The sequence below is a fragment of the Brachypodium distachyon genome, chromosome 1 (assembly GCF_000005505.3).
Source record: "Brachypodium distachyon strain Bd21 chromosome 1, Brachypodium_distachyon_v3.0, whole genome shotgun sequence".
Taxonomy (NCBI): Eukaryota; Viridiplantae; Streptophyta; class Magnoliopsida; order Poales; family Poaceae; genus Brachypodium; species Brachypodium distachyon.
Window position 1 is genome coordinate 226,007 of NC_016131.3, and position 12,812 is coordinate 238,818.

The 12,812-nt window shown below is 44.7% G+C and overlaps 1 protein-coding gene across 5 annotated transcripts; it reads left to right on the forward strand.

The window, feature by feature from the left end:
• The first annotated feature begins 2,580 nt into the window (after positions 1–2,580).
• LOC100832377 lies at positions 2,581–9,333 on the forward strand. 5 transcript variants are annotated; one of them, XM_024459983.1, is made up of 11 exons: positions 2,581–2,656; positions 2,758–2,815; positions 2,917–2,974; positions 3,095–3,370; positions 3,631–3,718; positions 3,891–4,313; positions 4,426–5,320; positions 5,409–5,534; positions 7,355–7,544; positions 8,969–9,077; positions 9,161–9,333. In XM_024459983.1, the coding sequence occupies exons 4-7, from the start codon at positions 3,095–3,097 to the stop codon at positions 4,575–4,577; spliced, it is 939 nt and encodes a 312-aa protein (XP_024315751.1). In that variant the 5' UTR covers positions 2,581–2,656; positions 2,758–2,815; positions 2,917–2,974; the 3' UTR covers positions 4,578–5,320; positions 5,409–5,534; positions 7,355–7,544; positions 8,969–9,077; positions 9,161–9,333. The 5 variants fall into 5 exon arrangements, with proteins under 5 accessions (XP_024315751.1, XP_024315753.1, XP_024315748.1 ...); XM_024459985.1 differs by having other exon boundaries at positions 4,429–5,320; XM_024459980.1 differs by having other exon boundaries at positions 3,891–5,320; positions 8,969–9,081.
• The last annotated feature ends 3,479 nt before the right edge of the window (positions 9,334–12,812 follow it).

A 12,812-nucleotide genomic window follows, 5' to 3' on the forward strand; every position in this document is an offset into this window, starting at 1 on the left:
AGATTTTTCTTACTGCATGGGAAATGTACTGACGGCTGTTCAGAAGAATGGTACTCCATTTCATTTTCACCGAGACACTGGGTATTATCTCGAGCGGTCGACGCGAAACCGTTTGCATGTACACGGACAAAAAAAACCCTAAGCGGCTGACGCAAACTAACCGGGGTGTCTGCGCCTATGCATTTACGGCCCAAATTTGGGCTCAAAATGCATCGCCACGGACACGACGCAGTCAGCACACGTGTCCGCTCCCTTCGCACTCGAGGCCGCCTGCCCGTGCTCGCTTCGCCTTATGCGTTAGTACTGGAGGGCGGCATCGCTTCGACGAGAACCAGCAGGCGCCATGGCGGGATATGAGCTTGTCGGGCGGCTGGTATGTCAACTCCGGCCGTGTATCGGTGCCTTCTGTGCCGCACGAGGGACCCGAGAGGCGCGATTAGATCCAGCGCTGCCACTTGATCATACCGTAAGATCCGACCTTCGCCCTCAACTCCTACAACTGGATCATGTTCGTGACGTGGGAGTTTAACCCGCGATGCCGAGCGGATTACCTCGACAACGTGGCCTTCTTCAACCGGGAGCTCGGCGTCGGCCTCACATACGACGAGGAGGGTGAAGATGACGGGTATGGCGACGAGCTCTTCGACAACGGCGGCGCGGCTGGCCTGCCTGTCGGCGTGAACCCGAAGGTCTATCCATCGGACCTCAACGAGGATGAAGCATCGAGCTTGACAAGCTCGACTAGTGGGATGGCCTTGCCATCCTACAACGCGAGTCTACGCTGCCTCAGGTGAGCCTGATGACTCCTCTGGTCACGCCAACGCGCAACCACGCGCGCGTGTCGCTACCTCCTTCTCCACGCCTATAAAGGCACCACCACCACTTCCTCACGCACCAATGCCGCTGCCTCTGGCACCACAAGGGGCTCTTTAGTGGCCCTGGCCGTGGGCGCCTCCAGTGTTTGTCAACCTCGCTGAGGATGACGAGGAGGAGTAGGCAGTCATGGCGGGTGCCCTAGTTGGCTAGGGTTTAATTTCTGGTCTTTTATATTTATTTGGCACTATGTAAATTATTTTCCATGAGTGAATTTTATCAAAAAAATAAAACTTGCGTCAGGTCTACCCGACCCAAATAGACATATGAGGCAATGGAACCATTTTCGTCTTCATGGGCCGACTCAAACGGACAGAAACGGTTAGGACATCTCCAGCGGCTTGACGCAAATGGACAAAAAGTGATCGTTTGCGTCGGCAGGGACAAAATATGTGTTTGCCACTAGCCTAGAAGGCCGACGCAAACTGACCGGCCTGTCCGTGGAGACGCATTCCTGTCCCAACTTTGGGTCGCGAATGCGTCGATGCGCACGTAGTGCGTGACCACTCCCTTCTGCCTCTGGCCCTCCTGGCAGTGACCGTTCCCGCTTCGCCTTCTGCGCACTAGTACTGGTGGACAGTGCCGCTACGGCTTTCTGCGCCACGTTAATGGCACGCCTCGCCTTCCACGCGCATGTGCTGGCTGACGGCGTCGTTCTGGCTTCAGTGTTGGGCAAAAAATGTTCTTGATGGCAACAACTCTGTTACCACGTTGGGACTCCAAGTGCAGAATGTTGTAGCAATCGTCTTTCCCCCACAAGGGTGACTCGAGGGTTATATCAAACTCTCGGGGAATTGGCAGAGAATTACTCCTCCTTTCCTCTTCAAGCAACCTACAAAACAAAATAAATTGCCTTGTGTCCCCAACTCCACCAAGTGGTTGTCAAGCACAAGGTTTCGTGTAAGTAAATATAATATATAATATATGAAATTAAATAACAATCTATGCTAGGCAAATAAAGTAAAACAATAAGGTAAAGGTGTTTTGGGGTTTTAGATTGGATTTGCAAAAGGTAAATATATTTTTGTATTTTCGAAATTAATAATTGCAGAAAATAAAAGTACTAGTAAAAGTAAAGGATAGGTGTTTCTTATGATTAAAATTGGACCGAAATGAATTCAGATTTTTTTTGCATTTTTATGCGTCGATGCAAGCGGATGCCCGGTTGAATTCGACCATTTCAGGTGACCGCGGGCCGACGGTCGAGCGCTATTTATTTTACGTCGGGCCTGATGGAGGGCGGGATCTCATTCGGAACTGCTCTGCGTAGGACGATTATCTGTCCAGCTAGCTATCTACTACTCCCTCTGTCCATGTATACCCTGCGTTTTGGGGTGCAACACAGATACCAAGGAGAGGCTTAGAGAAGCTAATTTCAGTACTAGATGGACTAAATTGCCCCTGCTGTAGTCCTACGCGATGGACCCCTTGCCAGAGAATCCATGCAGGATTAATTAGTAGCCGCCCTCATGCATTGGCTGAACGCTCCATCGTCCCCTCGCCTCGCGCGCTAATGAAGGCAATGGTTCGGCTAGCTCATTGTACGCGCCCTTTCTGATCCAAGTACTATTCGTTTGTTTTTATTCTGTCACACATGTGGATGGTGCATGTCGTAGCCTGGGTAACCACTGCACCCAGCAACCTCTATTCAATGCGGAATCCAATCGATTCTTAAATCCAACACAGAAGCACGGCCCGGGACTAGTATAAAGCAACCCGTTTTCTATTCTTCTCCAGACCCACGAGGACTCAATAGGAGAGCCGCAAATCCAGAGAATTTTTGGTCTCTTGCTCCAGAATCCTTTCTCTTTCTCTCTGTTGGCCTACATGCATTTTGCGTGCCAGTGTTAATTTTTCTAAACATTATGCATGTTTCGTCCTCAGATTCAAGAGGAGGCTGGTTGATCTCTTCAGGCCACCAATTGTTGCTAGAGTAGCGTTGGTCTCTTGCTTGAGAATCCTTTCTCTTTCTCTCTTTCTCTTTGTTGGCCTACATGCATTTTGCTTGAATTTTTGTAACCATTATGCATGTTTCGTCCTCAGATCCAAGAGGAGGCTGGTTAATCTCTTCAGGCCACCAATTGTTGCTAGAGTTGCCTTGGTCTCTCTCTCTCTCTTTCTTGGGTTTTTCGTTGTCTTTTTTGGCAACACATGCATGCAACAAATTAGTATGCTAATTTCTACTAACTTTCTATGCTCTTCCCTTTGTTTTCTTTCTCAGATGGCCGGCCAAGGTCGTTATCTTGCTTCTACTCCTCCTCGTCCCGATGTTTACGTACCGGTGCCGCGGCTCCGTCTATGTGCTCCTCCCACGCTGGCTGAGTTAGCTGAAAGGGGTCTGCTGTCAACGAAGCCAACTTCCGGTCTAGTTCCGGCAGATGAGTGGGAGTGCAAGAACAACAAGTATCACACGGGCCGCAAGCCTGTGATAAATTACCCCACCAACAACCTCCTGCTAAACTTGCCACCATTGTATTGCACGGGGTGCAAAAGAACGGTTGGTTTCTCGTTACTTTGGTGATACAATCGTTTTTATTAGCCAACTTTATCACTTACGTATTACTCTCTTAGTTTAGATTTGTAAGAAAAAGTTGTAGTCTTTTAGTAGATTCACCAACTTTAGTTTGTATCTAGTCTATTTTAGTGTGTAGATTCACTCTTTTTACTTGTATCTGAAAAAATGTCTAAAACAATGTCATGTTATATTACTGCATAGAGGGAGTAAATTACTAACAAAGATTTCCCACGACTATGCAGAACCCTTTTGCCTATGGTTGGAAAGTTCCTCTTTGCACACTGAACCACGTCCCGCTTCGTTTCCTCATTCGCAACCAAGGAGAATTCGGTAAGTACTACTGCTAATGATTTAGTACATGCTACTATTGAAATATCACCTAGTGTTAATCTTAAGAGTTTTTTTTGTGTAAGTACTACTGCTAAATGCTTTGCTAGTAGTACATGCTAGTATGAAAATAACACCTAGTTGCGCAGCTCTAATTTGCCTATTACCTTTTCAGACACCTGCGTGGCCCACGCGATCCTTGCTGCTCTTGACATGCAGAGGGGGGTGGACAGCGCTCTGTTCTCTGAAGCTGAAACCAAGCAGGCCCTGAACATCCTGGACTTGTTCCACAAGTACAGCGACGTATTTGGCGTACCATTTTCGGAGGAACACGAGTCTCCTCACACCGAGCATTTGGCTTTACACAGGGCAGCATGCATTTTCTTCCTCCTACAACAGTATGGAGTGAAATATGCGGCCCCCAAAGCTGCCACCATCCCACGAAGAGTACTACCGCAGCACCATATAGCCTTGCAGGTGTTAGATGTGTTCCGCATAAGCTCACTTATGCTTGAGCACATTGTCATGCTGCTTGCTAATGGCTTTGCCCTGGTCACTGGCCTCCCTACTGGGAGGGCGTTCACTTTCACTTCTTCGGGTGAGATTTACGATGCGGGCCTGTCGGATGACAACCATTTTTTGGTACTCATAGGATCTGGTGTAGCACATTATCCAGCTAACCCTAATGATGGGAATGTCTTGTCAACCAGCAGCTGGCCCCCAAATCCATCTCGTAGGGGATGGGGACCAAGGCTCTATTTCTCAGCCAGAAATTCGTGGAAGGATTATTCTCACCCGGAGGCTGCTCTTCTTGGCTACGGAGGAGACTTCAACATATGGGCGGATCAGCTCGCTGGCGTAGATCTCTGGGGGTTCCACCTCCCCCGCCCCCGCGGGTGATTGCTATCCTCGCAGCGCTGTGAGCTTGAGAGTACTGTAGCAAGTGTATCCAATGTAGTAGTAGCAGTAGTAATTGTGTCTGTTTGCACTGCTCGATTTTAGGCTTCTTTACTTAATCATGTAAAATTGTATCCCCGCTTGATGTAGTAGCAGTATAGTACTATAGTGCTGTTTGCACTAGCTCGAATTGTGCATGTTGTCATTAAACATTGTACTATTGATATTGTTGTATCAGATCTATATTATTATAACCCCGTTTAATATTGTAGTACCTCTTGATATTGGAGTGCGCGGAATTCCCATCGCCACAATTAGGGCATGTGCATTAGTTCAGACGCCTACTGTCTGTAAATTCCCTGCAGATAATCTGGAGATGACGGTAAAATACTCCCGGGAGATTGAGGTGGCGCGGTGGCTGCTCCACCCCGGCTTCGCTTCGGAGCTGCGGCGGGGCGCGGCGCTCGATCTAGAGGGAAGCGCCGCCGCCAAGCGGCACCAGGCGGAGGACTCCTCCGCGAGGCGCTCACGCAGCAGCAGTAGGAGGGCCTCCCCAAGTCCCGTGAGCAGCTCCCCTCCGACGTCCAAGCTGCCGCCGCAGCAGCCCGACGATGAGGAGGACGTCGACGAGTTCGAGGGGATGACGATGCGGAGGACGTCGACGAGTTCGACGGCTTCGACGCGCAGAGCGAGTACGACTGCGGCGTGGTGCGTGCCTTGCTTCATCACTGTAAAATGGGATAGTATTTTCGGGTGTGTGGCTGACGCGAGTTTGATCATTTTGCTGTATTTGTAGCCGGAGATTGACGAGGAGGACGAGAAGGACGTGGCCGCCTTCATGTCGAAGGACACCTCTTCCAAGCAATCTCTTGGTGATATCATTGTACAGGAGATCAGAGATAAGACGCCACCGTCTCAACAGGTGGGCATCCATTCTTTACTTCAGAGTTGCTGAGATTTGAGGGGCCGCTGGATTTTTGGTGTGATGGAGCTGCTGCCAAGCGTATTAAAATGCTGGGTGCTTTCATGTTTATCTAGCATCTACACTTGTGAATTTCTGGATGGCATGAGAGTTGAACATTGCTCTTCTAGACCGCCTGATCTGTTTCTTAGTATTAATAACCACAAATTCTTGATCTATGTTGCTATCATTGCAATAATTATGTGACGTCCTTGCATAGCTTACAGGTGTGTCCGTTTGTGTATACTGATATGGCATTGCAGGTTTGTGTTTGTCAATGTGGTATTTCTTGAAACTCATGATTTTATTGTGGACTTTATTAATTGGCAATAAAGCTCTTTAAAAAAATCCTGTATCTGCACAGCATACCAATAAGTTCAACTGTATAGCTAGGAAAATGTGAGGACCAATTCACTTGGTAGGTGTCAACATTTGGGGATTTTGGTTATAAGCAACTTAAATTTCACAATTCCTGGTTGACCTTGTGGTTCATAGCTGTCGTCCTAAATACCAATCTGTTGTTATTATACATTTGCTGTAGACTTCTTGATTAGCAGCATGGCCAATGTGTCTGATATGAGCTGCTACTTCTTAGGCTACATTCTGGAATCGAGAATTAGTTCTCCGTAATATGATATGTTCATAATGTCCTGATATTAAGGACGATGTGTAACTAAGAAAAAGATCGTGACGTTGAGGATTTGGGACGCTTGCTCTGTTGAAGTGTTGATTCATTGTCAGAGAGACATCTCTTGATAGTTAGGGGTGCTGCTAGTTACTAATGTCAACAAGAATGCAAGGCAATGCCTGTGCCCCAGTAACTCGTTTGTTTACCTTGCCATTTTATTTGTCTTACTAGTTAGTTAGCATGTTCAACTTGATTTGGTTAGACAAGATATTTAAGGACATATTTCATAGTCTCTCACATGTTAGTAAACATAAAGAATGGCCTATGCTTGGACTAGTTTAAATCTCTTGTATGGTTACCAGTTTATGCAATCCAATATAGTTTTAATGATGGTTTCCTATTCAGAGTTTAGTTTCGACTGTTCAATTATTTTAAACCAGTTTACTTCCGACTGTTCAATTATGTTAAATCAGGATTTATAGAAGTTCCGAGTTTAGTTAAGTGTGTTTGAACTCCAGTTTTGTCATGGGTACTTAAATAGTCGTAAGTCCAGGTTTGGCATCAGTACAATGTAGGTACCCTTCAAGTTATATAGACACAAATGAAACAGCAGTTCTGCACTTTTACCATTGCTTTTCTGATATCCCTACATGATGTAATAGTTACATGTTACAACATCATATATTTTTTTGGTGGTATCCTCTTACTTCTGCATAGTTTTGTCAAAATCTGGGAAATCAGTTAAAGTGCTTACCAAATACCTAACAAATTTGTTTCGGTAACGATGCTACTGCTCCTAGTTTGCTAGTGCTTACCAAGTACCTGACAAACATTATTGGAAATTAAGTTTATTTTAGTGGTAAGTCAGGACAATAAAAATAGGACTTACAAATGCAAAATATGATTTCTAACTGAATATATGATCCTCCATTGAGTCAGGCTTTGCTGTAGGGTTGTAATAATTCAAGCTCTGGTAGGCAGGTGTATGTGTTGAGTAATTCTACTGATCTAATGAATAATTGAATGAGCAAGTGCTCATATGCATACGATTTCTTACCTATTTCATCTTTAGTAGTGTTGCCCATATGCCATATGTACATTGCATATTATCAATTTCTCCTTGTCTTGTATAACATTTATTTTATTGCTTCAGTGACAGGTGTGGCAGTGTATGCCTAATAGGGCCTTTCATGGAATGTGCTCTCATTGTTTACCAAATCTGGAATGCTATATGTGCTCCCATTGTAGCATTTCTACTTCAAGGAAATGAAACCAGTGGTTATGAGTCTTTGGAGCGCACCTTTGTTATCTCTGGAGCTGTTAGTGCTGATGTGCTGCTAAAGGTATGTTACTGCTCCACTATGCTACGTTTCATGATTCTGTGGTATGTGTGTTCCATAAAAGAGGGTGTATTGCAAGTCGGTATGTGTGTTCTCTTTGATGCTAGATCTTGCGGCCTCAGGTCTGTTGTAACTATAAAATGAGTTTTTGGCTTCTCCAAAGAAAGAAAGAAATGCCCAATGACTTACTCATTGCATCAAATTATGTTGCACATGGTCTCTCCATGCCTATATTGTTTTATTGCATCAAATTATGTTGTTTTTGGCCTCTGGTCTCTTCATGCCTATATTTTTTCATTGCATCAAATTATGTTGCACATGGTGATTGAGCAATAGTTATGTTGCACCATGGTGAACATTTAGTTTCAGAACATTGGTTTTCGGCTTTGTAGCCCTAGACACGTTTGCTTTTTTTCTTCGCCCAGGTCACCAATGCACTTACCCCACATAAAAAAGAACAGGACAGGCTGGTCCCAAAATAACTTGCTGGGGCTTCATAACGTACTGAGTGGTCCCATGGGATTGATCATATCCCAAATCTTAGTTGACTTAAATTTTCAGTTATTTCAAATTGTGAAAATAACAGTAAGCATGATATGTTTGCTGAGCTACGACCTATCTAGTTCATATTTGGTGACTTGTAGACAAAAACTAACAGAAACATCAAAAAAAGATATCAGGAGCAATTTATCTGAATTCTCCAGCATGACTAAATACAAAGCTGTATCTCTTGGTTTCTTTTGAGCACTCCTTCATTATTTGTGCCACTTTTTTAGATGTGCATGCACATGACAAAATACAAACTAAATAAGCTCTGCATGCCCATGACTCATGTGCCACCTCATATGGCCTAGTGGCATGCAAGAATGCAAAATTATTGGTATTCTGGCGCAAGTACCTAACTGAAGTACTGCCGATTTCGGGATGTATTATCTTGAGCTGAATAGTGCCAACTGCTACTGTTATCACAATGACTATACCAAGACGATTCATTAAGGAATAAAAAATAATGATAGAATGATGTAAAAAATAGCAACACATGCCCTGTTTAATTCAGTTAAATAGTGCCAACTGCTACTGTTTAATTCAGTTAAATAGAACGATGTATTGCATATTGCTGTTGTTACAGGCATTGTACTATGCACTTCCGATGGATTATTTAACCATAGCTAAGCTTCATATAGACGAGTGAAAATTTGAAAGGTCGCTGCAGTTTCTTTATCTCCCTTATTTTGGTGGGGTTTTTTTTTCTCGAACACACGCCAAAGCGTGTGTCTTTGTATATCAGAAGAAAAGCCGAAAAGAAGCGGGAAGGGTACAAGACGTAGCAAAGCTACAAAGCCAAAAAAAAACAGAGAAAAGAAAAAGGAACTATGCAAAGGCTAACATTTTGGTGGTTCCTTGCTGAAACTTTGCCTTGTGTGCAGGTGATGTAAACTTCGGTGATGCTGGTACCTCTAGATGTTGGCAAACAGGGTGATGCTGCTACCTCTAAATGTTGGCAGCGCATCATTTGATTTGATTATCAGCCACTGCGTGAGTGAGTCAGTTAATTACGTTCCTTAAACAAGGCACTGCGTGATTTCCTCTTGACACTAATGGATGTCTATCAATATCAGGGCTGCTCACCATGCTCTGGATCCACCTCACGCTCTTCCAAAACGGATTCCAGATCATCTACTTCCTCTGGATCCTGGAAATTGAACTACTTCCCATCTGTATATATCATCTCCTGCGTGTGATCTGGATTATCTGGCTGATAATCGATTCCAATAATGCACTGCGTGCAGTACAAGTACGTGTGCAAGATCATGGTAATTCCTGGAGCTGGCAGCATTGGCCATGTCGACCATGCGCCCCACAGACGCGGTGCATTATACGTGGTCACCGAAAAGGGAGGGAGAGAGAAGAGGAAAATATGTCGAGCTCACCGTCGTGGCCTTGCTCGCTCGGCTCCTCTGCGCTGGAACAGGAGCAGGGGCCTGGGGGCGGCAGCGACTAGGACAGCGGAGGAGCTTCGGTGCTCCGGCGGCTCCTTGCTCCCCCGCTCCGGTACCCTCCACTGGCGAGGCTTTGCTCGAGCCCTCCGTCAGCTCCTTGCTCCCCCGCTCTAGTACCCTCCACCGGCGCGGCCTTACTCGAGCCCTCTATCGGCGAGCGGAGTAGCCGCGTGGCCCTACGAGCTCAGCACAGGAGGAGCAGGGTGACCACCGCAGGAGCCCTCTGACGGCGAGCTGAGCGACGGAGGTGTGCTGTGCGAGCGGCCTGCAGGGAGGACGGAGTAGAAGAAGCTAATTTGAAATTTCAATTTCGAGGGCTAACTTGAATGGTTTTAAATGTGTGAAGTAGTTTTTTGCAAAATTGTGTTTGCACTGTGTTCGCGTCGGTTAAATGGAGCCGGAGGAAGTATCTAACTTTCCATATTATCCGCTGCGATTGCAACTTATAAGACTAGTCACAATGGGAAGGTTTTTTAGACCAAAGGGAAACCCCCGATTTCATTAATGAAACCAAATCAGCCACAACACAGCATCCAAGCTAGGAGGTTTAAACCCCACCAAACCAAACAGCAGTGGGTACATTTTGTAGCTATTACAGAGGATAAGAACAGGAAAACCAAGGCGAAAAGAAGAAAGGGGCATAGGGACTATCCTAGGATGCTACTCCCCGTTGGGGCAATAGCTTGTCAGATCCAGGAACGCCAAGTCTTTTATGTTCTTTTTCTCTTCGTAACAGCTGCGATCTAGTTCTTTTTCTTTATTATCCCATAGGTTTTTCATCAGCACCCGAGTCTTGGAATCCACGAAGCCCAGCTCCTCCTTGCACTGAAAACCTCCATCGCAATCTTCTCCAATAGTTTAGCGTGAAATAAGAGTCGATCATTTGCATCATGTGTCACCTGCAAAGAGCCCCGCCATTGAACCAGTGACAAATTTTGAAAATCAGTGAGTAAGGCTCATCAGGCCATTTGTTTTGAAAACAAGCCAAATTTCTTGTTTTCCAAATGGCCCAGATAAGCTATGCCTACAACAATTAAACCCCTTTGATAAACCTCAAAAAAAATTAAACCCCTTTGATTCTTCCCAAAACTTTGTAGCCAAACAGAAATGCAACATTCAGCCGATGTAAATTGGCAGCTGAAACCAAAAGTGTAGCTAATGACATTCCATATATATCTAGCTAATGGACAAAGGAAGAAAAGGTGTGAGATAGACTCGTTCATCCCACAAAATAGACACTTAGGTTCACATTTTCCGCCTCTGTGTAGTAGGACGTCCCTGGTTAAAATTCTTTTTTTGAGTACCGGCCAAAGAAACGTCTTCACCCGCAGAGGTATTTTCAGCTTCCACATAAATTTGTAAGGGACTGTTCCTTTATATTGCATAGCTAGGTAGAACGATTTGACAGAAAAGTTTCCAGAACTAGTTAGTTTCCAAACTAACCTGCCTGGCTCATCTGTAAGTTCCACATCTTCCAGCAAATTTCTCAAAATCAACCATTGTTCTCTAAAGGTCCCAACTAACACTCTTCTGAATTTTAACATCCCTATCCCTCTGTTAACCACTTCCGCCACAGTGACATTCTTATTTATAGAGACAGTGAAGAGCCTAGGGAATATCTTGGCAATGCTGCCATCAGCATGCCATTCATCTTCACAAAAACTCACTCTGTCCCCTTTGCCAAATTTTACCTCACAGCATGGCCAAAATAGAGGTTTCACCTCCATCATCCCTTGCTAGAAGTGAGAGTCCCCATTTTTCACTGTGAACTGACACAACGTTTGCTTCTTAAGATACTTGCTACAAAGAATTTGCTGCCATAATCCTAATTCACTGAAAAGTTTCCAGAGCCACTTGGACAACAAGGAAATATTCATGATGTCCAAATCAAGAATGCCCAGGCCACCTTGGTCCTTTGGTAAACAAACCGTTTGCTAGTTGACTAGGTGATACTTTTTCTTATTTTCATCCTCATCCCACAAGAAGTTGTTTCTAATTTTGTCCATTTTCTCCCTTGGTCCAACTGGCACTCTATAGAGATAAAGCACATACAACGGCACACTTGAGAGAGATGAATTTATAAGAGACACTCTCCCTGCCATTGCTAGCATTTTCCCTTGCGAAGGACTTAGTTTTGATCCTGTTCTATCCCCTGAAGGTCTCCAGTCTGATAGTCAAATCTTTTTTTTGTCAATGGGTACCCCAAGGTATTTCATGGGAAGACTGCCAATTTTGCAACTAAGAATCTCTTCGAACATTTTTTGCATTGCTCGCAGCCCCACCAATACAATAGATATCGCTTTTGTGAAAATTTATCTTAAGACCTAGCATTTGTCCAAATAGACAGAAAATGATTTTTAGTTTTCTGGCTTGCTCTAGGTTGTCCTCAAGTAGCAAGATGGTGTTTTCTGCATATTGTAGGATGAACATGCCACCTTCTACCAGGTTAGTGGACAATCCAGAAAGCAGGCCCTATTTTTGTGCAGTGTCTATCATTATAGCCAAAACGTCCACAGCCGTGTCAAACGACAGGGGAGATAGGGGATCCCCTGTCTTAGACCCTGGTGTGTTGAAAAATACGGCCCAAATCTCAATGGGAAGTATCATACATTATTATAATGTATCATGCGTATGATACTAATTTCTAATAATAACGTCTCTACAATGCATAGCATTATCAGGTAGTATCATAGTTTCATCATATTTAATATTTTGTAGAATTCTTCTCTCTCTCTTAACTCTCTCTTCCACGTCATATAAAACTCATACGTGGCAGGTATTACAGATAGCTTATTTTATCTATTGTACATGCCCTTAGCTGCTCTTTTTTGATTACTCAGTCTAGTTAAACAACTGCCACGTGTAGTATTAGGAAAAATGAGGCAAACCGCACACTGCCCAGTATTACGCGATGGCGTGGGCCTTTAGGGGTGGGCAAAAACAGTTTCACGGTTTAGTTAGATCTATGTTATGCACCATAATTACGGAGTCCGCTTGCTGCTGGAAAGAGGTGAACGGTTCCACGCTCATCCAAAGGCAACTCGGCCGGTGCAGCACTAATATCTCGATCGGAACGCGGTAACAACATAGCATAGGCATGTGTGTTATGCATTGTGCAATACAGTATCATTTCTGGCATAGAAAAAGAAATGTTGGTGAACTCAAAAGGTTCGATGCTACGCCAACAAGCCGGAATGTGATCTACTGACATCTACTCGTACTAGCATACTAACAAGACACCACTTTTGACAAGCATGAAATAATCTCCGCG

Coding starts and splice junctions, on each gene's coding strand:
- LOC100832377 (XM_024459980.1), top strand. CDS start 3,095: ATGGCCGGCCAAGGTCGTTATCTTGCTTCTACTCCTCCTCGTCCCGAT. Junction 3,371..3,630: donor GCACGGGGTGCAAAAGAACG/GTTGGTTTCTCG, acceptor ACGACTATGCAG/AACCCTTTTGCCTATGGTTG. Junction 3,719..3,890: donor TCGCAACCAAGGAGAATTCG/GTAAGTACTACT, acceptor TTACCTTTTCAG/ACACCTGCGTGGCCCACGCG.